The sequence below is a fragment of the Mobula birostris genome, chromosome 15, assembly GCF_030028105.1.
Source record: "Mobula birostris isolate sMobBir1 chromosome 15, sMobBir1.hap1, whole genome shotgun sequence".
Lineage (NCBI taxonomy): Eukaryota > Metazoa > Chordata > Chondrichthyes > Myliobatiformes > Myliobatidae > Mobula > Mobula birostris.
In genome coordinates, this window is record NC_092384.1 from 46,222,696 (window position 1) to 46,248,985 (window position 26,290).

Below are 26,290 nucleotides of genomic sequence, written 5' to 3' on the forward strand. Positions count from 1 at the left end.
AAGGCTCAAGCCAGTAGTACTTGCCTTGATGAATGAAGTTCCAACTACACTCCAAGTTTTACACCAACTCAAACAAAGCCGGCCCACTTGATTGATAGCAGAAGCACAACTAGAAATATCAGTTCCTCCTTCCACAGCCAAACCTCTGGCTTTAGTATACAAAATACATTGCAAGACTCAACTGGATTACTCTGATAGTACTTCACAAAACTGTAACCTCCACCATTCACATGGAGCATGGCAACAGGGGTTTTGAACACAACCATCAGCGGGTTTCCCTCCCATCACACACTATTCTTGCTCAGAAATATATCATGGGTACTTCACTTTTGACAGATTTAAACCCTAATATAGTTTTGCTGATAACACTATCAGAAGAACTACACAAGTTCACAGTTCATCATCCCTTTCCAAAGGGCAATAAATGCTGCCTTTGCCAATGACAATAAAGAGTTGAAGAAAAGCCCATTAGAGAATCATATTATATTTATCACTCGAAGAATAGAATGGAAAAGCTAAATATTAATACACAGTGGTTGATTCAGAGCTTTGGAAGGATATCAAGGTTTTAGTGAAGGTACAGGAAAGATTTTACAAAAATAGTACCAGACTAAAGGGATTTTAATCTGCATCTTAAAAGCTAATTTTCTCCAATTATTCCTAGCTCTGATACAACATTAAAACCAACAGTTTCCATTACAACAAATGCTATCATATCTCTTCAGTATACCCAACAATTTTCAATTTTATTTCTGATTTCCTGCATTTGTCACTCTGGCATTCTAGAGGATGTAAAGAGGTTGAAAGTGATATGGGAAACCTGGGTGAGCGGCAGGAACATGGCAGATGGAATATATATTGTGGAAATTTATGACAACATCCATTTGGTGCAAATAATATATATTAAATGGTGAGCGACTAAACAATGTTGACATTCAAATGGAACTAGATGTGTTTGTACAGAAGCTATAGAAGGCCAGCATATAAGTACAGTAGACAATTAGGAGCAGAAATATGATGTTGGAGATGCAAGAGACTGCACATCCACAGATAGTGGAACCTAGAGTGAAGATAAAGTGCAGGAGGGGCTCAGTGCATGTGGGAGTGGGAGGAGAAATTGTCAAAGTTTCAGGAAAAACCCTGCAAATATTATGTTAGTCTTTCTTATGAGATACTTTGATTTTAGGAGTGGTGAAATCTTATTCCGATCCTGGTGAGACCGTACTTTGAGCATAGTGTACAATATTCTCGTTATCGCAACGAAAAGGATGTACTTACCATTAGTACAGAGAAGATTCAATAGAATGGTTTGCCAAATGGCGGGTTTGCCGTTAGAGGAGATATTGAGTAGACTGGAACTGTATTCTTTACAGTTTCAAATAATGAGAAGTGACCTCATTAAAACCAATTCCCTGGATGCTGGAAGGATGTTTCCCTTAACTGAGGAGTCTAGGATTACACGGGCGAGCTGCTTAAGACTGAGAGAAGAAAATTCTTCACTCAAGAACTAGTGAACTTTTAGATTTCTCAGCCAAGAGGACTGAAGAAGATTAATTGCTGAATACAATTAAGACAAAGATCAATACATTTTTTGGATACTAAATCATTCGAGGGATACTGAGTTATTGCAACTACAAGGATCACTGACTATGAGGAGTTGCAATGGGCTGCAAGGCTATACTTGTTCCTTCTTACATCCTTTCACTCCTACTTATACCTTTATATGAACCATTCTGCAATAGCAGATTATATGCCTCAGGAACCAAGATTTGCAGTGGAATACTGTTTTATTAAGCAAGGCCTTATGCTTGGTTGCAGTTCAGCAAATGCTGTTCAGACCAAATACTTCACAGGCCAAAATAAGTACATAGAATAGTAAAGCACAGGAATAGGCCATTCAACCCACAACGTCAATGCTGATCATGATGCCAATCAAAATTAATCCCATTTACTTGCACATAGTCTATACCCCTTCCTTGTCTGTTTGTTCCTAAATACCACTCAAACATTACTCTCATATCTGCCTGACCGCTTCCCCTTGCAGCACATTCCAGTAACATGCCACTCCCTGTGTTAAAAAAAAACTTACCTCATAAATCTCCTTTAAACTTTCTCACTCTTGGTTTGAAACTATGCCCTCGAGTATTTGGAGCTATTATCATCCATTATTTCATCAATTGGAATGGGCTAATGGCTGTTAGAACAGTCATTTATAGTAATGCTCTCCTATCACAGAACAGTCTTCAGAACTAGAAATCCCTTGATCTTTTAAGCAAAGTTGCTCACCAGGACATATCATTAGGTCAGGGTCAGTGGGACATGGTGAGCAGGAGAGAACAGAAAACGTGGAATTTCTCCCTGGGTGACAGCTGATCAGCAACTTCGGGTGAGTCTTGCATAGGGAACTGTGCATCAATACCAGAGGAACTCAATTTACAGACAGACATGGACAAACAATCCAGTTATTGTCTCCAGCCGTATTCACTTTGGGTAGATGAATTCCAAAAAATGTAATCATCCTCTGAAGCCCTTAACTGAGAATATTTGTCACCCTGTTTGTGAATCTGGTTTACAAACTCAACTGCATTTTAACAGATGTCTCACCTTTGTCACATAACTGTTAATTTGCACTAACAGAAGAAGTTATTCTTATGCCGTATATTTATTGGAATTATTGTAAAAAGTATTTTACACCTAGGTCGTCTTTGAACAATGCATGCAAAATACTTACATGAATTCTTCAGAGATATTTCCTCAGAATGGATTATGATATTAACCACAGCAGACCTTGACTTTTTCCCAGTTATATTTTTATAGAATCAGTATCACATTGGTTTGGTGCAAGAAAGCAGACAATGCTTTAACTTTCACACTGTGTCCTGTTTCACATTGCCATGGAGACATACCCCTGAGATGCAAGGATGATACTAAATCGAATGAGGTGACTGGATCACTGTAGTAATTGAACTCCTAGGACAATCATTTTTCTCAATCAACTCTTAGCAAATCATTGCTGCCTGTTTTTTTTAAGATATATAGATTTCAGAGTATGTGACCAGGTTCACATGATGTAATGCAAAGACTGCAAAGCACCTATTTTTGTTTGTAAGGAGAAAAATCCAGTAAATAAAATTAGGACTTGATTATCGATTATGCTAAATCACTCCATGTTTGGATAGTGTTCTTAATCTCTCAGTAAAATTGTAACTGTGGGCAGTCACAACCTGAGATACTATGCTAAAAAGGAATAGCTGAATTGTGTGTGAGCTTATGAGAAGAACTTAAATATAAGTAACTGCAGTTAACAGTGGCTTACAGATTTCTGAGGAATTCTATGGGATTTTTCCAACTGAAATCAGAAAAAGAGTGTCTGGAAAGACTTCCCTGACAGGATTTAGGAATTATTATATTCTGTAATTTGAAAATTGACTAACAATTAAATGGTACTTACTACAGCGACAGCAGGAGATTGCAGAAGTTCATTGGGAGTCATCACTGCAAAATATGCAACGTTAACCAGGATGTAACAAATTGTGACCAAAGGAATTCCAATCATGATGGAAAGTGGTAAATCTCTGCCAAAAATAATCAGTTTTCATTAGAATTGGTGAGATCTTCAACGAATGAAAATTATTTTCTTATATAAATCAATGGCACCAAGCTTCAGTCAGGTTAATGTTTGCATTTGTTTGCAAATCACCAACTAATAGATTTTAGAAACAATATACTTCCTTTTTGTAGATAACCACTCTGTCATACAATGAAGGTTATTCCCCTCACTCCTAACCATAATCTAAGATAAATTTGACAATTTACATATTTCAGGTTTACAAGAACAGGTAAGGAAATTCTCTGATGACTCAGCAATAGTTGGCTGTATGAAGGGAAGTCAGGAGGATGAATACAGGGCCCTGGTAGAGGACTCTGTCAAATGGTGCAAGCTGAATCATCTGCAGCTCAACATCAGTAAGACAAAGGAGATGGTGATGGACTTTAGGAAGACTAAGCCTGCACTGCTCCATGTCACTATTGATGGTGAGGATGTGAACGTGTTTATGGTGAGGACCTACAAGTTTCTGGGGGCACACCTGGATGACAGACTTGAGTGGAGTACCTACACAGAAGCTGAGTACAAGAAGGGCCAGAGTCATCTCTACTTCCTGATGAGACAGAGGACTTTTGCAATACGCAGGCTTTTCCTTCAAATGTTCTACCAGTCTGATGTTGCCAGTACAATCTTCTATGTGGTGGTGTGCAGGCGCATTGGCATCAACATGGGTGATACCAACAGGCTCAATAAACTGATTGGAAAGGCTGGCTCTGTTGTAGGAGACAAACTGGAGACACTGAAGGCTGTGGTAGAACTGTGGAAAATCCTGGCAATTCTGGACCATGTTTCCCACCCTCTGCCTGCCACTTAGGCTGAACAGAGGAGCACCTTTAGTAATAGACAAAGGCAACTACACTGCTCCAAAGAACGCTATGTGAGGTCATTCTTGCCCTCGGCCATTAGGCTCTATGATGAGTCGACCTCTAGTCGGGGAAGTGATTACCCCCTCCTGTTGGACTGTTTGAGGTAACTTTTTAAAATTCTTTCTTACTTCTAATATTTGTATATCTGTGCACTTGTAATGCTACTGTTGGTACTGGACCCCGAGAATGGAAGTTTGTGGAGTGCCTCCGAGATGAATTCTTAGAGCAGCTTGTACTGGAGCCTACCAGGGAGAAGGCAATTCTGGATCTAGTGTTGTGTAATGAACTGGATTTGATAAGGGAACTCGAGGTAAAGGAGCCATTAGGAGGTAGTGACCATAATATGATAAATTTTAATCTACAATTTGAGAGGGAGAAGGGAAGATCGGAAGTGTCAGTATTACAGTTGAACAAAGGGGACTATGGAGCCATGAGGGAGGAGCTGGCCAAAGTTGACTGGAAAGATACCCTAGCAGGGTGACAGTGGAACAACAATGGCAGGTATTGCTGGGAATATTAACAGAAGATGCAGGATCAGTTCATTCCAAAGAGGAAGAAAGATTCTAAGGGGAGTAAGGGGCAACCATAGCTGACAGGGGAAGTCAAGGACAGTATAAAAATAAAAGAGAAGAAGTATAATGTAGCAAAGATGAGCGGGAAGCCAGAGAATTGGGAAACTTTTAAAGAGCAACAGAAGACAACTAAAAAGGCAATATGGGGAGAAAAGATGAGGTACGAAGGTAAGCTAGCCTAGGATATAAAGGAGGATAGTAAAAGCTTCTTTAGGTATGTGAAGTGGAAAAAATTAGTTAAGACCAAAGTTGGGCCCTTGAAGACAGAAATGGGTGAATTTATTAAGGGGATCAAAGAAATGGCAGGCGAGTTGAACAGGTACTTTGGATCTGTCTTCATTAGGGAAGACACAAACAATCTCCCAGATGTAATAGTGGCCAGAGGACCTAGGTTAATGGAGGAACTGAAAGAAATTCACATTAGGGAGAAAATGGTGTTGGGTAGACTGATGGGACTGAAGGCTGGTAAATCCCCAGGGCCTGATGGTCTGTATCCCAGGGTACTTAAGGAGGTGGCTCTAGAAATCGTGGATGCAAAGGTAATCATTTTCCAATGATCTAGAGATTCAGGATCAGTTGCTGTGGATTGGAGGGTAGCTAATGTTATCCCACTTTTTAAGAAAGGAGGGAGAGAGAAAACAGGGAATTATAGACCAGTTAGCCTGACATCAGTGGTGGGGAAGATGCTGGAGTCAACTATAAAAGATGAAATCGCAGCATATTTGGATATCAGTAACAGGATCGGTCCAAGTCAGCATGGATTTACAAAGGGGAAATCATGCTTGACTAATCTTCTGGAATTTTTTGAGGATGTAACTATGAAAATAGACACGGGAGAGCCAGTGGATGTAGTGTACCTGGACTTTCAGAAAGCCTTTGATAAGGTCCCACATTGGAGATTAGTGGGCAAAATTAGAGCGCATGGTATTGAAGGTAGGGTACTGACATGAATAGAAAATTGGTTGGGAGACAGGAAACAAAGAGTAGGGATTAACAGGTCCCTTTCAGAATGGCAGGCAGTGACTAGTAGGGTACCGCAAGGCTCGGTGCTGGGACCGCAGCTATTTACAATATACATTAATGATTTAGATGAAGGGATTAAAAGTAACATTAGCAAATTTGCAGATGACACAAAGCTGGGTGGCAGCGTGAAATGTGAGGAGGATGCTATGAGAATGCAGGGTGACTTGGACAGGTTGGGTGAGTGGGCAGATGCAGTTTAATGTGCATAAATGTGAGGTTATCCACTTTGGTGGCAAGAACAGGAAGGAGATTACTATCTGAATGGTGTCAAGTTAGGAAAAGGGAAGTACAACGAGATCTAGGTGTCCTTGTTCATCAGTCACTGAAAGTAAGCATGCAGGTACAGCAGGCAGTGAAGAAAGCTAATGGCATGTTGGCCTTCATAACAAGGGGATTTGAGTATAGGAGCAAAGAGGTCCTTCTGCAGTTGTACAGGGCCCTGGTGAGACCACACCTGGAGTATTGTGTGCAGTTTTGGTCTCCAAATTTGAGGAAGGACATTCTAGCTATTGAGGGAGTGCAGCGTAGGTTCACGAGGTTATTTCCCAGGATGGCAGGACTGTCATACGTTGAAAGATTGGAGCGACTGGGCTTGTCTACACTGGATTTTAGAAGGATGAGAGGGGATCTGATTGAAGCCTATAAGATTATGAAGGGATTGGACGCGCTAGAGGCAGAAAACATGTTCCCGATGTTGGGGGAGTCCAGAACCAGAGGCCACAGTTTAAGAATAAGGGGTAGGCCATTTAGAACAGAGTTGAGGAAAAACCTCTTCACCAGAGAGTTGTGGATCTGTGGAATGCTCTGCCTCAGAAGGCAGTGGAGACCAATCCTCTGGATGCTTTCAAGAAAGAGTTAGCTAGAGCTCTTAAAGATAGTGGAGTCAAGGGGTATGGGGAGAAGGCAGGAACGGGGTACTGATTGTGGATGATCAGCCATGATCACAGTGAATGGCGGTGCTGGCTCAAAGGGCCGAATGGCCTACTCCTGCTCCTATTGTTTATTGTCTACTGTGACACTGTAATTTCCTTTGGGATCAATAAAGATGAATAGTATCTATCTATCTAAAGTGTTGCTATCTTGACAGCAAAATTGCCCCATTTTATTTTCCACATATCTCACAAATTTTACAACTGGCTTAAGCAATCTGTTGGGGACAGTGTTGTTGGCCTTTCTTTAAAGTTACCCATGTGTTTTGTGTTCAGAAGTATGGATCTTTACCACTAACCATGATATAAAATGATGTGTAACAGTAGACTTCTGCTTTTTCAAATATTTCTGAAGAATAACAATCCTTTTTTTATGAGAAGATGCAAATAATCACTTTTGAAATAAAGATAATGGTTACTGTTGGTGTATGGACAAATATCGATGGCACGTACACAAATGCCACTTGTAGAACATAAAATAAGCATCCTTTGCTATTAACTTGATCAAAGTTCCTGTTTTGAATGTTCACTTTCTGTCTAACCACCCAATGGAACAGGTAGAATAGCCTTAGTTTGCCAGTGAATTTACATCTCCTGATCTTGCAGCACTCTTCAAAATTGTCAGACTAAATTAGAGTCTCATACCTTATCCTGATTTTGTGCCTTTGATTTTTTCACATAAATCTCTTGTGCCAATACCTGCCAAAAGAACATCTGCAGCCATTCTGACCTCTGCAAGGGACTGGCAGCTGTTGGTGAACCTCGAAGGGCAGCTGAAGTTCCCCAACCATATCGCAGCCACCACCCTGCAACCAGACATTGTCCTAGTGTCTGAGTCTACTAAGCAAGTGGTGCTGCTGGAGCTGACAGTCCCATGGGAAGATAGCTTGGAAGAGGCCTTTGAAAGGAAGCTCTCCAAGTACGCAGGACTGGTCAGCAACTGTCAGCAGGCTGGATGGAGAGCGAGGTGTCTCCCAGTGGAGGTTGGTTGTAGGGGATTCGTAGCCCGTTCTTTAGTTAGAGTCTTCAGCATTTTGGGCATCGAGGGAGAGAGGAAGAGGAGAGCCATCCGCAGTACCACCGATGCGGCAGAGAGGACCTCAAGATGGCTGTGGCTCAAAAGAGGGGAGTCATGGAGTCATAAGTAGCTAACCATCTGGACACACGCTGGGGTCTGATCAGCCCCGGCTGGGTCACCTGGAGGAGGTTGTATGATGTTGAAAGACCCGAAACACCCGATGATTCCAAGAACATCACTGAAGATGTGTCCAGAAGCATTAATAAATGTATGTACACAGCATGCTAGCTCCCAATATTACAGTTAAAGCTGTAAGGTTTTATTTTACCTGTATGGATTCTTGAGTTCTTCAGTGATAAAATTGAGTTGATTCCTAGATGTAAGCATAATATAAATAATTTAATTTTAATCCAAATTAGTTGTCGATTTCATTTTTGTAAGATATTTTGAAGTGCTTCTATTAATTAAAAACTGATGCATCTTGTATTGACAGCAGTGTTTATTGATTTAAATTTGTGTTTTAGTTTGTTATATTAAGAGTTTAGACTTTGTTTTTTAAGCTGGAATATGCCTGTATTAGAGGCAGATCTGAGGAGGTTCAGTAAGTTAGTTCCAAGGATAATGGGGTATATTATAGGAAATGCTTGAATGCATTGGACCTATGGTCATTGTAGTTTAGAAAAATAAAAAGTATTGGTCTCGAGACATGCACGATTCTGATGTGCATAAAACAAGGTATTTATGGAGAGGCTTTCCACTTCAATGAGGAATCTAGAAATAGAAGGAGTTCATGGTGAAAAAGGGAGTGCCAATTTAAAATGATAAGGAAAGAGGAATTTATTTCCTGAATGGATCAAGATTTTTTGAAATTTTCTATCACGGTGATCGGTGGGAACTGCATATCTGAATTTATTCAAGACTGGCAAATCAGGCAGTGAAAGCTAATAGTGAATGGGAAAGAAATTGATTTGAGACTAGGATCAGTTCAGTCAACGATCACAAAGCAAGCTTTAAGGTCTAATATGTGTTATGCTCACCACTATTTCTAATGTTATCTACCTAATTATATATTGAATTATGTAATGAAATAGAAAAGTATTAAAATGGAAGCCTCCTACCATCCATCATAAGCCCAGAGTCCATTATAAAATGCCAAACCAACAGAACCGAAAGAGGTCTGAGCTCCATCAAAGGAATTTTTAAAGTTGTGTGTATTTCCTGAAAAGATGAATAGTGCATAGCATTACTAAATTTATGCAGTAATGGATTTTTCAAACTTTGTAATGTACAGAATCACTATTAAATATGCATTGAACTATAATTTCATAAAATTACCATAGATTACCATAAACACAAACCCACCATTAGGGATGGGCAATGGGCTCAACTTTGCTTGGACCACCTTCATTCTAATGACACAAGGATGTGTTATTTGTTTATTTTAAGTGGAAAATAAAAATGTTGTACCTCCACTTGAAACAGAACAAAGACTTTTATATCTAAGCCAACACTTACCCTCACAGATTACAACCAATAAAGGCTTGAGATTATTTATCTCACAGTTATGGCACAATAACTGGTCTTAATTTAATTTAATAATTGAAATATTTAATAATTTTAAATTTATTTTTATTCAATTGAATAGTGTATACACATCAACTATTAGCTACTTTAACCACAGACTAAATTAATATATTTTACTAGATCTTCTTAACTAGCAATAGAAGCTGTGAAAATTAATAAAAAATGCAAAAAGCCAAACTTTGCAGCAGCTTTACATGCAAAGATAACAAAATGCATGATAAAATAGGCCACAGTCAGCATGGTTTCTCAAGGAAAATTCCTGCCTGACAAACCTGTTGGAGTTCTTTGCAAAACTAACAGGCAGGATAGACAAATGAGGATCAGCTGATGTTGTGTATGTGGATTTTCAGAAGGCCTTTGACAAGGTACCATAAATGAGACTGCTTAACAAGTTAACAGCCCATGGAATTACGGGCAGGATGCTAGAATGGATAAAACAGCGGCTGATTGGCAGGAAGCAAAGAGAGGAAATAAAGGGAGTCTTTTCTGGTTGTCTGCTGTTGACTACTGGTGTTCCACAGGGGTCTGTGTTGCGGCCACTTCCTTTTGCATTATAAGTCAATTACTTGGATGATGGCATTGATGGCTTTGTTGCAAAGTTTGCAGACTATATGAACATAAGTGGAGAGACAGGTAGTTTGAGGAATTAGAGAGGCTTCAGAAGGACTTAGACAAATGTGGAGTATGGGCAAAGATGGAATACAGTGTCGGAAAGTGTATGGTCATGCATTTCAGTAGAAGAAATGAAAAGGTAGATTATTTTCTAAATGGAGATAAGATTCAAAAATGTGACGTGCAAAGGGGCTTGGGAGTCCTTGTGTTGGATTCTCTAAAGATTAACTTTCAGGTTGAGTCTGTGGTGAGAAAGGCAAATGTGATGTTAGCATTCATTTCAAGAGGACTAGAATATAAAAGCAAGGATATAATGTTGAGGCTTCACTTGGAGTATTGTGAGCAATTTTGGTCCTCTTATCTTAGAAAGGATGTGCTGAAACTGGATAGGGTTCAAATAAGGGTCACAAAGATAATTCTAGGATTGAATGTCTTGTCATATAAGGAACATTGAATAGCTCTGGGCCTGTATCAACTAGAATTCAGAAGACTGAGGGGTGACCTAATTGAAACCTATTGGTGAAATGCCTTAATAGGGTGGATGTGGAGAGGATGCTTCCTACAGTGAGAGAGTCTAGGGCTGGAAGACACAGCCTCAGAATAGAGGTACGTAGGTGTGTCCTTTTAGAATGGAGATGAGGAGGAATTTCTTTAGCCAGAGAGTGATGAATCTGTGGAAGTCGTTGCCACAGGCACTGTGGAGGCCAAATCTTTACATATACTTAAGGCAGAGGTTAATAGATTCTCCATTAGTCAGGCCATAAAGGGATACGGGGAGAAGGCAGGAGACTGGGGCTGAGAGGGCAAATGGATCAGCCATGATGAAATGGTGGAGCAGACTCAATGGGTCAAATGGCCGAATTCTGCTCCTGTACCTTATGGTCTTAAAACAATTTTGGATCAATTTTTCTAATAATATGACATAAAACTACACAGCCTCAGTGTTTTTTAACTTTACACATTTTAGATAAGGAACTGCTAAAATCAAATTTATGTAATTTCTCCAAGGATCTCCACAACCTTAATTCTTTTATTTTAGAATGTCAGAGACACTACATGATCCCTATGGAAAGTGACAAATGTAGCTCTATTTTTAAAGATAGGAAAACTTAGGTAGGTATCAGGACGTCAGTAGTATGGAAAAACGAGATAACAGTGCACTGTAAAAGCATAACATATTTGGGCAAAGTCAACAAGCTTCAATGAACATTTGATTTTAAGGAGTATTTAGCAGAATAGATAAGACAAAGAACTGAATGAGTATATTTTGTTTTTTTTTTTGAAGGAACCACAAAGGACATAGTTATACAAAGTTGGGACTAATGGCATAGGTGGTTAATTAGGTGAGATTTTGATAATGGATACAAAGTAAAAATATATAGTTCATTTTCAGTTTGGAAGGATGTAGAAGGGGAGTATCACTTAGATCATTTCAAGAGTCTTAGCAGTTTAGAACTTGTAACAAGAAGCTGGTCGTGGAGACCAAGGTTGAATTGCATCCAGTTTTACTAATTATACAGAGCCAGCTGGGAAAGAAAGTTCTGAAAGTCTATAAATGATACAGGCTGGTCAAGAAATTGGACAAGATGATGGAAGAGGAAATGAAACATTGAGAGGTATGAAATTGTTCTCTTTGATAGGAAGAAATTTCTCCTTCAGGTAATTTTTCCCCTCTCCCTTCCCTCTTCCTCTATTACTCATTCCTCTTCTCCTCGTCTGCCTACCTCCTCCTCCTCCTTCCCTTTTTCCCAAGTGTTCTTTCCTTTCCTATCAGATTCCTTCTTCATCAGTCCTTTGCCTTTTTCAATTATCACCTTCCAGTTTCTGACTTCACCCCCCTCTCCACCACCCGTCTAGCTTCACCCCTCACCTTCTTATTCTTCCTCCTTCCTTTCCAGTCCTGATGAAGGGTCTCAGCCTGAAACAGTGACTGTTGATTCATTTCTGACCGGCTGAGTTCCTCCACTATTTTGTGTGCGTTACATGACTAATCATTGAGCAAAGAGAAACAGTTTTCCCAACCAAATGGATTAAAATAAATTACATTTGCATTGGGTTCAATGAATGAACAGACAACATTTTTACTTCAAATGACATTAATTAGATAAATAATAGCTTGTTTTAACACCTATTGCGTATTGAATTATTTTACTCAGAAAATAAAATCTAATTACTTTGTTATCATTGAGACTGTAACCAAAATTTTGCAAGAAGTTTAAAAAATTTCTATATCTCAGACAATTGATTTATGAAAGGAATAATGAGTAACTCCTGGGTTATGGGTAGATTTCCTTTGGAATTTCAGAAAAGCAGTTATTTAACCAATCATGAACTGACATTTCCCTATAACATCAACTCTGGATAAATCAGGTCAGCACTAATTAGCGGATGCCACTGTATATGATTTAAGATAAAAGGATAACTAAAACCTATCTGTTCTGCAGAAGAAAATGATTTTCTAGTTTATTATTATCGGCGGGAGGAGAGAGAGCCGTGCGCCGCACATGTGCAGCCCTCCGGTGAAAATGATATCGTATCCGTTAAATAGGGGCCGTGGACAATTCTGATTTGTTGGAGAGGGACGTGAAAGCACAGAGGAACATCTGGAAAAATTTCTGAAATGCTCGTTCGCTGCTGTCGTTACTGCGCGGTCGGGAATCTTTTGGAGGGAAGGCCTCAAAATCCCCAGCTTTGCCTGCTGTTGGCGACCAAGAAGGAGGTCGAATCGTTGGGACAGAGATGGCACTCAGTACTCGGTGTCGGGGAGCTGATCAGAGCTTGGAGTTTTCGGGTGACTCAGAGTCGGACCGTGGTTGGGTATGGCAGGGAGAGTTTTTCTTCCTTCTCCCGTCTGCGTGAGATGTGGGACATTTGAGAGACTTTGAACTTTTACTGTGCTCATGGACTTCTTCATCAAGTTATGGTATTGTTGCATTGTTGTAACTATATGTTATAATTATGTGGTTTTGTTAGTTTTTTCAGTCTTGGTCTGTCCTGTGTTTTGTGATATCACACCGGAGGAAATATTGTATCATTTCTTAATGCATGCATTACTAAATGACAGTAAAAGAGGACTGCGTGTCTTCATAATCTAAATTATTTATTACTGCAGTTCTCCAACTTCCCCACCTTGTGCAATTAGAACAATTCCAGCCACTATGATGACAGCAACAATCAGCAGCTTAGCAGCAGTTAAAAAGTTTTGAAGGTAGTAAGCGAGCTTGACACTCAGGGAGTTCACCAATGTGATTAATACTGAAAAAGTAAAAATAAAAATATGTTACAATATCAAGAAAGGGGTCAAATTCCTACTTATCAAACCTAAATTATCAATGACAATATGACATTTTTAACTGCAAAATACATGAGGCCAGAAATTCTTTCTCCCATTAAAGTGTTAAAATAGCATCACATGGAGAATCTGCACTGACCCTGGCTCACTGAGAGAGCTGCAGCGTTGTTAAAAATGTGGACGCTGATCTCTCTTTAAGAGTTCACTACTCATCATTTTCTCAACTTGCCTCGATCTGAACAAATAGCTTCCAAGGTTCAGATCGAGGGAAGAGAGCAGGGACAGAGGCTCAGAAAGGGTTCCTGAAGGAAGGGGCACAGAAGCACAAAAAAGTGACTTATACTAAGAATGGTTAAAACAGGAATGTGAGCAAATAGAAAGAATCCCTATTACTGATCCAAAAATGTTACATCAACAAATCAAGAATGTAACCGGGTGACCGTTGGATCTGTAATGTGCTGTACTATTCTATGTTCTATGTATTACGCACGCGCGGGATAGTGGGGAGACCATTTTGCTTTCTGCTAAAGATGTGGTAAGGCGTTGGAATTGGGTTCCTCCCGAGGCTGAGCGTGGTGAGGAAAGATTTTCTCGAGTAAGTGACTCAACGCTGGATTGCGTGGCTTGGGCAAAGTTCCTCACCAGCCAAGTGGAATTGCCACTACCATATTGGTACCGTATTAGTTCTGGTTTTTATTTATACTGCATTTGCAATTCTGTCCATACACCAGGGGGCGGATCGAAAGTTAAACTGAGATTGTAACGGCAAGATCGGGTTGTAAATTCGTTTGTTTTGTTTCGCGACCCTCTTCTGGCACTTAAATATCGAAAACCGATAAAGGAATTAAAACCCGAAAAAGTCTTTGTTGTCCTGAGTGTGTACTTTTCCCCAGGCTACAAGAATATCATAGGTAAAAAACTCCTCTGTTCTTCAGGTGTATGTTTGAAAGCAAAGGACGGTACCATTATCATGGAAAAAGATGAGATAATGAACAGATGGACTGAGTATATTCAGGAATTGTTTGAAGACGATCGAGGCGAAAAACTAGAAATTAAGAAAAACATTGAAGGTCCAAGTATTTTAAAATCTGAAGTTCCTAATGCAATAAATAAGATGAAGAAAGGAAAGGCAGCAGGTCCTGATGAATTAGTAATAGAACAAATTATTGCCCTTCAAGATATGGAATTGAAAAACTTACTGATTTAATCAATGACATTTATGAGACTGGAATAATATCAGAAGAGATGGAAAAAATCAGTATTTATCACTCTTCCTAAGAAACCTGGAGCAATAGAATGTGAATTACATAGGACCATAAGTTCAATGAGTCATATCACCAAGATACTTCTAAGAATTCTGATGACAAGAGCTAAAAGTAAGATACAAGCTGAAATAGGTAAAGAACAATGTGGTTTTGTGAAAGACAAAGGTACAAGAAATGCAATATTGATGTTTAGGATACTATCAGAACGAGCTATTCAAGTGCAAAAAGATTTGTTTGTTTTATCGACTACATGAAAGCATTTGATAAAGTGAAGCACAATAGGTTATTTGAAATATCACAGAAAACTCTAGATCTAGATTCAAAAGACCCCTGCCTAATCAGAAATCTGTACTGGGAACAAACTGCTGCTGTAAGAATAGATGGAGAAGTGAGTCAGTTTACGAAAATCAAGAGAAGCATTAGACAAGGGTGTGTTTTCTCCCCTGATCTATTTAATGTGTACAGTGAAACAATATTACAAAGAATAAGAGACATCTTGGGAATCAAAGTTGGCGGTGAAAACATCAATAATTTCAGATATGCAGATAACACTGTGTTAATTGCATGTACGGAGGGAGAACTACAAAACTTAATTGATATAGTTGTTGAAGAAAGTGCAAAAATGGGTCTATCTATCAATTGCAAAAAGACAATGTATGGTGATACCCAAAAAGAAGGAGAATCCTATCTGCAGGCTGAGAATAAACGGGGAAGACATAAAACAAGTACAAAACTTTTGCTACTTAGGAAGCTGGGTGAGATCAGATGGCAGGTGCGACATGGACGTCAAAAGAAGAATAGGGATGACAAAAGACACTTTTACGAAAATGAAGAGCATACTGACCAATACTAAACTAGGCATGACAACCCACCTCAGAGTACTGAAATGTTACGTTTATCCAGTTATGTTATATGGCTCAGAATGTTGGACAATATCTAGTAACATGAGGAAACGAATTGTAGCAGCAGAGATGTGGTTTTTGAGAAGGATGCAAAGAATATCATGGATGAAATGAATATTTAAAGAGGATGTCATGAACAGAGCAAACACAAAAAGAGAAACAAAAAGAGCTCATGAAAAGGCAACGTAACTTATTGGACATGTGATTAGGAAAGAGGAGTTACAACGCACAGTAATTATGGGAAAGATTGAAGGGAAGAGAGCAAAAGGAAGATAAAGACAAATGATGATGGAGGCAGCAGCCGGAGAACTGGAAATGAATACCAATGAATTGATCCACTTGACCCGAAACAGGAGTGTGTGGGCAATGGCAGTCAAAGCTCAAACTGGGCACAGCACCTGATGATGATGATGATACTAGGATGCTATGAGGTCCATCAGCATCACCAGGATAAAGAAAGTTCTTAAACCTTATCCCCTGAGATGAATCATCAATGGGAAGAGGTTGCAAGATAGAGTTAGAACCAATAACGTTCATTCATCAGCTTAACACTTGTTGAATCACCCATATAAATGATATGAATAAACCAGCACTGATACATTCATAGACCCCAGAACTCCAGCACACACACTTCATGACAAATGCTATTTCACCACAATAACAATTTAGGCAATCGTAACTACACACATTTATCTTCTTTCTCTTTTATAAAAGCATGTAGATGATAAACTGAAGATGAAAATCCAATAGTGGTTAGTTAACAGTGATCTTTGTTATGTATTTTGATTTACTTTACATTATGAATTTTTGGAATATTGTGAAGACTAATTTGCATGTCTTTATTGTTTTTGTGACGTGCTTGATGGGACATTGAGATTTCAACTCACCATGAAATCTCAACACGGGAAGAGAATCAACATTTAGTTTCATCTTGTGTGTTGTACATTACCGTAGAGGGCAGAACAGAGAACCAGAGATGGATTTGGTTGTGTAGTCAAGGGTTTTGTTGACTTCAATATCTGTGACTTGGTATCCCAGATATCAACTTATTTGATAAAGATATGGATAATTGACGATAGAGAGTAATATAATCATTGATAGTTTTTATCTGTTTCAAAAGAACCAATGACTCAATGTCACGGATATTATCCCCAGATCTTAACAGACCTGCAAAATAGTTGCAAATTGGGGAATGAAGGAGTTATCATGTGAAGCTTGTGTGACTTCCATTTTAGGTCAATAAATATTGCCAGATACTGGTGCATTGCCATGTTATCTCAGAAATGGAAGTTCAAAAGCAATCTAACGTCAAGATCTAGTGTCACTGGCCAAGCAAATGCTCTCTGCATAAGGGCAAAGTAAGTTGAGTTGTGTGCAAAAGAGAAGAGATGGACAAAGAAGCATGCCATGACAGTACATAAGTGCAGTCCATCATTCCCTGGATGTTGACAGGCTTACAATCTGTTGGCCTCTATCTACGGAGAGATGTCCTTTCTGGATCAGAGTGCATAGGCACATCCCTAATAGTGTGCTGTGCTGCTTTCTGGAAAATATGCTTTGGATCAAGTAGTACTTGTGGAATGTTTTAATGTTTAACAAAATTCAGGCTGAGATTGCGTTTCACATCTACAAGCAGAACAATGCAGGGTACAAATATTTTTGCAATTCTGTTGGTAGAAGATGATAGATATATGACCCTACTGGACACTCATCGCCCTGAGAGCTGGAGGAAGGGGCACAGCTCACTCCACCGGTCTTGACCAGCTTTTGAGAACCTTCTCTTACTTCCTGATCATGGTGCAGATATAGCTAAGGCTTGACTGAAGCACCCGAGGCAAAATAGGAGCTAAACTTTCGCACAATGTTTATCAAGACCTGACAGCTCTTTTATCTGCAGTTGCCTTCCTAATGAAGCAACCAGTAGATAATAACTCCATCAAATAACTAAGATTCTCCTCATGATATCAATATTAATCCTAATTACTTATGATGATCTGATCTGCTTTCTAATCGGAAATATGGGTTTGAATCTTAATAAAAAGGAAATATGTGAGTTTGGCACAGTGGCATTATTACACATGTTCTATGTATGATTTCAAAGCACAATTAATGCTGCACACTATAAACATATTCTTTACATATGTCAATTTCTTTAAAATAGGCAACTACCACTGATAGGATTTCTACACAATTATTCATGATGCTTCTGTTCCAAGTACAAATATTACATTACACCTAATTTCATTTGGGGAAAATATAATGCGCTTAAAGCTGATGTTCTATGCAAATTACTAAACTCCGCAAATTATTGGAAAGTCATAATTTCAGATGCTTTTTTAACTATGATATTCAATTTAAGTCCAAGCCTAATTTAAATGAGAAGTTAGTTTAGCTGTTCTGCGTTTGGAACTTTTTCTTCATGAAAAACTATCACTTTCAGAAGACTGATTCATATTCATGCCGATACTTTTCAGATTTGATAAATAACCAATGGATATGTTTGCTTAAAAGATTCATTTGTGTGAACTTACTTATAGCAACAGCAGCAAGGCATTTGGTGGCAATCTGTGGGGGATCACAGCCTGAATAGAAGGGTGCTGCTGCATATCGAGCAAAACTCAAGCAAATGATAGCAAATGAAGAGGGCTTTACAACAGTTATAGTCATCCAGGAGTACAGGAATGCAGGAATTGGGCCAAAAGCTTCCAGAAGATATGAATATTCTCCTCCTGATTGAGGGATCATTGTTCCCAGATCTGCATAGCATAGAGCACCTAGAAAATAGAAAAGGCATACCATTATATTCTGCACTTCATGATATTACATCTACAAGAAGTGCCCTCTCATATGATGTATTCCAGGAAAATTCAATTTTAAGTTGACTAACATAAGTATATATATATACCCAGATATAAATTAGGTTTTTTCCAACAGCAGTACATTACAAACGTATCAATGTAAGTTACAATAGAATATATTAACATAAATTATATATATATATTCATTCTGTAAACCATCTGAAATCTGCCTACTACCCTGGACCCCTATCTCACCAACAGGTCAACAGAGGACGTCACTTCCATGGCACTTCATTCTGTCCTGACCCACCTGGACAGCCCCAACTCTTACATCAGAATGCTGTTCATTGACTTTAGTTCGGCATTCAATACTGTGATCCCCTCCAAGCTGATCGCCAAACTTCACCAGCTTGGTATCAGCTCATCCCTCTGCAATTGGACCTTGGACTTTCTGACTAACAGACCCCAATCAGTTAAGTTAAACAACCTCTGCCCCTCTACTCTCACCCTGAACACCGGCGTGCCTCAAGGCTGTGTGCTGAGCCCTCTTCTGTACTCCCTTTTCACCTATGACTGCATTCCTGTACACGGTTCTAACTCCATAATTAGATTAGATTAGATTCAACTTTATTGTCATTGTGCCGAGTACAGATACAAAGCCAATGAAATGCATTTAGCATCTGACCAGAAATGCAAAGAATAGTGTTATCTACAAAATAACTGCGAATAAGAAAGTGCTACAGCACACAAATATAAAAGTACTGAGACAGTATAATATGGATGCAATTCTGCTTAGCACTGTGATGTGAGGTTCACCAGTGTCACAGCCTCAGGGAAGAAGCTCTTCCTGTGTCTGCTGATGCAGGAGCGGAGGCTCCTGTAGCGCCTACCGGTTGGGAGGAGAGTAAAAAGTCCATGGTTAGGGTGAGATGCATCCCTGATAATGCTTTTCGCCCTGCCCAGGCAGCGTTTATGGTAGATGTTCTCAATGGTGGGCAATTGGGTGCCGATAATCCGCTGGGCAGTTTTCACAAAGTTTGCAGATGACACCACGGTGGTTGGCCTGATCAGAGGGGATGACGAGATGGCCTACAGGGACGAGGTCCAGCACCTGTCCGCATGGTGTGCCGACAACAACCTGGCCCTTAGCACCCAGAAGACCAAGGAGATCATTGTGGACTTCAGGCATGCTAGGAGCCACACTCACATCCCCATCTACATCAACGGAGCTGTAGTAGAGCATGTAACAAGCTTCAAATTCCTTGGTGTCCACATTTCCAAGGATCTCACCTGGTCCCTGAACTCCTCCATCCTGATCAAAAAGGCGCAACAGCGCCTTTATTTCCTGCGGAGCATCAAGAAAGCTCACCTCTGTCCCAGGATACTGATGGACTTTTACCGCTGTACCATTGAGAGCATACTCACCAACTGCATCTCAGTGTGGTATGGCAGTTGTCCCGTATCGGACCGCAAAGCACTCCAGCGGGTGGAGAAAACTGCATAGTGGATTATCGGCACCCAATTGCCCACCATTGAGAACATCTACCATAAATGCTGCCTGGGCGGGGTGAAAAGCATTATCAAGGATGCATCTCACCCTAACCATGGACTTTTTACTCTCCTCCCATCCGGTAGGTGCTACAGGAGCCTCCGCTCCTGCACCAGCAGGCACAGGAAGAGCTTCTTCCCTGAAACTGTGACCCTGCTGAACCTCACATCACAGCACTAAGCAGTATTGCACCAATATTATACTGTCTCAGTACTTTTATATTTGTGTGTTGCAGCATTTACTTTCTTATTCGCAGTTATTTTGTAAGTAACACTATTCTTTGCATTTCTGGTCAGAAGCTAACTGCAAGCAACACACATCAAAGTTGCTGGTGAACGCAGCAGGCCAGGCAGCATCTCTAGGAAGAGGTACAGTCGACGTTTCAGGCCGAGACCCTTCGTCAGGACTAACTGAAGGAAGAGTGAGTAAGAGATTTGAAAGTTGGAGGGGGAGGGGGAGATCCAAAATGATAGGAGAAGACAGGAGGGGGTGGGATGGAGCCAAGAGCTAGACAGGTGATTGGCAAAAGGGATACGAGAGGATCATGAGACAGGAGGCCCAGGGAGAAAGACAAGGGGCGGAGGGACCCAGAGGATGGGCAAGGGATATATTCAGAGGGACAGAGGGAGAAAAAGGAGAGTGAGATAAAGAATGTGTGTATAAAAATAAGTAACAGATGGGGTACGAGGGGGAGGTGGGGCCTTAGCGGAAGTTAGAGAAGTCGATATTCATGCCATCAGGTTGGAGGCTACCCAGACGGAATATAAGGTGTTGTTCCTCCAACCTGAGTGTGGCTTCATCTTTACAAAAGAGGAGGCCGTGGATAGACATATCAGAATGGGAATGGGATGTGAAATTAAAATGTGTGGCCACTGGGAGATCCTGCTTTCTCTGGCAGACAGAACGTAGGTGTTCAGCAAAGCGGTCTCCCAGTCTGCGTCGGGTCTCGCCAATATATAAAAGGCCACATCGGGAGCACCGGACGCAGTATATCACCCCAGCCGACTCACAGGTGAAGTGTCGCCTCACCTGGAAGGACTGTTTGGGGCCCTGAATGGTGGTAAGGGAGGAAGTGTAAGGGCATGTGGAGCACTTGTTCTGCTTACATGGATAAGTGCCAGGAGGGAGATCAGTGGGGAAGGATGGGGGGGACGAATGGACAAGGGAGTTGCGTAGGGAGCGATCCCTGCGGAAAGCAGAGGGGGGGGGAGGGAAAGATGTGCTTAGTGGTGGGATCCCGTTGGAGGTGGCAGAAGTTACGGAGAATAATATGTTGGACCCGGAGGCTGGTGGGGTGGTAGGTGAGGACCAGGGGAACCCTATTCCTAGTGGGGTGGTGGGAGGATGGAGTGAGAGCAGATGTACGTAAAATGGGAGAGATGTGTTTAAGAGCAGAGTTGATAGTGGAGGAAGGGAAGCCTCTTTCTTTAAAAAAGGAAGGCATCTCCCTCGTCCTAGAATGAAAAGCCTCATCCTGAGAGCAGATGCTGCGGAGATGGAGGAATTGCGAGAAGGGGATGGCGTTTTTGCAAGAAACAGGGTGAGAAGAGGAATAGTCCAGATAGCTGTGAGAGTCAGTAGGCTTATAGTAGACATCAGTGGATAAGCTGTCTCCAGAGACAGAGACAGAAAGATCTAGAAAGGGGAGGGAGGTGTCGGAAATGGACCAAGTAAACTTGAGGGCAGGGTGAAAGTTGGAGGCAAAGTTAATAAAGTCAACGAGTTCTGCATGCATGCAGGAAGCAGCGCCAATGCAGTGATCGATGTAGCGAAGGAAAAGTGGGGGACAGATACCAGAATAGGCACGGAACATAGATTGTTCCACAAAGCCAACAAAAAAGCAGGCATAACTAGGACCCATACGGGTGCCCATAGCTACACCTTTAGTTTGGAGGAAGTGGGAGGAGCCAAAGGAGAAATTATTAAGAGTAAGGACTAATTCCGCTAGATGGAGCAGAGTGGTGGTGGAGGGGAACTGATTAGGTCTGGAATCCAAAAAGAAGCGTAGAGCTTTGAGACCTTCCTGATGGGGGAATGGAAGTATATAGGGACTGGACACCCATGGTGAAAATAAATCGGTGGGGGCCAGGGAACTTAAAATCATCGAAAAGTTTAAGAGCGTGAGAAGTGTCACGAACATAGGTAGGAAGGGATTGAAAAAGGGGGATCAAACCGTGCCCCACCGAACTCGTTTCTGCATACCTCGACACGGTTTTAGCCCACCTTTATCGCTAAAAACAAATTGTAGAAGAAATCGGCGCGCTCATGCAGGCAGAAATTGCGCATGCGCACAGGTGCCCGGGCAAGGCTTCATGGTCCTCGTAGTCTTTCGGGGTAAACACAAGCAACACACATCAAAGTTGCTGGTGAACGCAGCAGGCCAGGCAGCATCTCAAGGCAGAGGTGCAGTCGACGTTTCAGGCCGAGAACCTTCGTCAGGACTAACTGAAGCTACTGCTGCTCTTGTTCGTTGGCAACCTTACCCTACCCCCCGCCCCCTGTCGGCCGGTCCGCAAGAATATTGTCAATATGAAACCGGTCCGCAGTGCAAATAAAGTTGGGGACCCCCGATCTATATCAATGATCTGGATGATAATGTGGTAAATTGGATCAGCAAATTTGCTGATGATACAAAGATTGGAGGTGTAGTAGACAGTGAGGAAGGTTTTCAGAGCCTGCAAAGGGATTTGGACCAGCTGGAAAAATGGGCAGAAAAATGGCAGATGGAGTTTAATACAGACAAGTGTGAGGTATTGCACGTTGGAAGGACAAACCAAGGTGGAACGTACAGGGTTAATGGTAAGGCACTGAGGAGTGCAGTAGAACAGAGGGATCTGGGAATACAGATACAAAATTCCCTAAAAGTGGCATCACAGGTAGATAGGGTCGTAAAGAGAGCTTTTGGCACATTGGCCTTTATTAATCAAAGTATTGAGTACAAGAGCTGGAATGTTAAGATGAGATTGTATAAGGCATTGGTGAGGCCGAATGCGGAGTATTGTGTTCAGTTTTGGTCACCAAATTACAGGAAGGATATAAATAAGGTTGAAAGAGTTCAGAGAAGGTTTACAAGGATGTTGCCGGGACTTGAGAAACTCAGTTACAGAGAAAGGTTGAATAGGTTAGGACTTTATTCCCTGGAGCGTAGAAGAATGAGGGGAGATTTGATAGAGGTATATAAAATTATGATGTGTATAGATAGAGTGAATGCAAGCAGGCTTTTTCCACTGAGGCAAGGGGAGGAAAAAACCAGAAGACATGGGTTAAGGGTGAGGGGGGAAAAGTTTAAAGGGAACATTGGGGGGGGCTTCTTCACACAGCGAGTGGAATGAGCTGCCAGACGAGGTGGTAAATGTGGTTTCTTTTTTAACATTTAAGAATAAATTGGATGGATATATGGATGGGAGGTGTATGGAGGGATATGGTCCGTGTGCAGGTCTGTGGGACTAGGCAGAGAATGGTTCGGCACAGCCAAGAAGGACCAAAAGGCCTGTTTCTGTGCTGTAGTTTTTCTATAGTTTCTATGGTGTGCAAGGTTTCTTGTGAAATCATGCCATTGCTCTCGGGTTGTAAAAAAATCATCGCTGCTTCATTTGGCTCTAAAGATAACCATTATGTGCCTTTTTATTATGGGTGGGGTCTAAAGAACCAAGGGGCAGCACTGCATACTAAGTACCAACAAAACTTTTATGTGCATCATCCTGAGAACACATGTCATAGGTTCAGCACCCCTAATGTAGTTTAATGCAGCTACCCATTTTCCAATTATATAATCTCTAACATCAATAATGAAAAGAGCATTATGATGTTAATACAACTATCTATACAGAACTTCCTATTACAACACCAGCCAGACATGGAATATAGCTCTGCATATCTAGATGGCAATCACATGAGAATTTTCCCTAAAACTAGAATTTATTTATCAAATTCATGTTCCTTGCAATGTTATATGAAAATATGGGTTCATGGGTCAAAAAAAGAAAGAGGAAATCGCGCACAGAAAAAAATGAAGTCCATTTAAAATACCCTTACAATACTTCCAGGTTATTGGTAGCTTTGAAAAAGATTGAATTATTACCAGGATATAAATGGTTTAAATTGCTTAATTATTAACTGAACCTATTGAAGTTTTTATATTGCCAAACTATAATTCACTTGATTAATTACATTGGATAACAAAGATTTTGCTTCCTAAAAGCTTTGAGAAGTTTTGGGTATATCTTTTACTTTTACTTTATACTTTATTGTCGCCAAACAATTGGTACTAGAATGTACAATCATCACAGCGATATTTGATTCTGCGCTTCACACTCCCTGGATTACAAATATTAAATATTAAAAATATTAAAAATAGTTAAAATTAGTAAATATTAAATATTTAAATTATAAATCATAACTAGAAAATAGATGAAAAACATCATGGAATTTCCCTATCACATACCATTTTTAAAAAATATAGCCTATATTTGTTATTTCAATTTATAATTCAAATCAATTAAAATGTTGCCCGCAATGTAAGATGAAACATTTTCTGTCTTGTCCAGGCATGTGTGGGCACGCTTAGGCAGGACAGATGCTGCATGGCAGGACAGGTTTCAGAAAAGCTATAAATTTCTGTGAAGGATTTTAATATTTGGTAAAGATGTTTCCCAGAATAACTGTTGCCAAGATTAAGGAAGGTATTTTTGCAGGTCCATAAATCAAACAGGCAATTCAAAGAACTTCTAGTGGGACTGGAGAAAATCGCACGGAAGGCATTCAAGGATGCTGTTGAAATTTTTCTGGGCAACTACAGAGCGCCAAACTACATGCAGCTGTTTGGCAACATGCTTCAAGCACACAAAACCAAAAAGTGCAATGTGTCACAGAAGATTCATTTACTGCATCTTACGACTCAGAGACGAGCATGGTGAAAATTTTCACCGTGACATTGCAGTCATGGAGAAATGGTATCAGGGCAACTAGAATCCATCAGTTCTGGTTGATTATTGTTGGGCATTTAAGCAAGAAACCTCAAGACACTAAGTACAAACAAAAATCATCAACAAGTCATTTTCAGCTTAGTTGATCTATTGCAAAGCATCAGCCTTATATTCAATAAAAGTTAATTTCTTGTTTCTCCAAATTCGTATGTGGGGGTGGAGCTAAGGTGGTGCCAAATTGTTGCTTCTTTGAGCTTATCTGAGGAAGCAGTTTAAATTCTTTTCTTTAGTGTCTCTTTTTTTTCCTTTTCAAGGTGGCTGTGGTACTAACAAAGTCCACGATCTGCCACAGTACTCAAACTGAAGTTTTTCATCACAGATGGGTTCCCAGTCTTGAAGCTCACTGACCGGCTGTTTTTCCAATATTCTTCAGGTGCAGCTTTGAAGATGGCGCCTCTGAGGTTCAGCCCTGTGGCCCGGGAGAAGAAACACCAGGGTTTCACAGAGGTGTATGCAGTGGATGGAGGTCTCTGTAGTTGAGGGATCGCTCTCTCTCTTTCTCTTCCTCTCGATGGTGGGGAGAGTTTGCTGCTGATTCTCAAATCAGAGAACCTTGGAATAAAAAGTGATGTGGCAGATTGTAAGATTGCAACAGCGACTGTATGTCTCCCCTTCCGCTGTGAATTGGGTGACATCTCTTTGTCCCTTGTTAGTAAGAGAGAAGGCCTGTGGCATGTCGAACTATCAGGTAAACAATAGCTTTATGTTGACTGCAGATCATGGTCTCTCTTTGGAGGCTTTGCTATTGCTTGGTGGGTGGTGGACACTGACACTTTCTGCCAAAATGGGTGGGGTGGAGGTTGGAATTTGTATGGGGGAGAGCGAAAAGGGAACTTTGGGGTTCTTATTTTATTGTGGATGTCTACGAAGAGTAAGAATTTCAGGTTGTATATAGTATACCTTCTCTGATAATAAATGAACCATTTGATATAGTAGTCTGGCATTATATTTGTGTTCAGCTTCAAGCGTTCTATCATAAACAAAGAAAATTCTGAGGAAGCAACACTTTCAAAATAATTTGTTGTCCAGTGTTATATTTTTATTCAATTCTAAGAATACTGCATTAGGTTAGTATTCATAAGTAAGTTTTTCTGTTATTTAGATTCCCTCAATGCTAGACAAATGGGTTTAAGAACCACAACAGCAAAAGCAATGGTTAATTGGAATTTCTGAGCTAATTAGAAGACAATATCATTTAAGCTCTTTAAATTTTTATACAATTCATTTATGATTGAAAGCAAGAAACTGGTCATGGAAGTTTCAAAATTTAGTGTGAGAGTTACCTTAG

The 26,290-nt window shown here is 40.4% G+C and overlaps 1 protein-coding gene across 1 annotated transcript in view; it reads right to left on the reverse strand.

Moving 5' to 3' along the window:
• slc7a9 (solute carrier family 7 member 9) overlaps window positions 1-26,290 on the reverse strand; it is an 83,142-nt gene that overhangs the window by 29,275 nt on the left and 27,577 nt on the right. The window contains exons 4-8 of the mRNA XM_072279709.1: window positions 18,202-18,444; window positions 13,341-13,466; window positions 9,134-9,233; window positions 8,344-8,388; window positions 3,452-3,575 (exon numbers count right to left, since the gene is read on the reverse strand). Of these exons, the coding sequence (XP_072135810.1) occupies window positions 3,452-3,575; window positions 8,344-8,388; window positions 9,134-9,233; window positions 13,341-13,466; window positions 18,202-18,444 (638 nt within the window). The remainder of the gene's footprint in view (window positions 1-3,451; window positions 3,576-8,343; window positions 8,389-9,133; window positions 9,234-13,340; window positions 13,467-18,201; window positions 18,445-26,290) is intronic.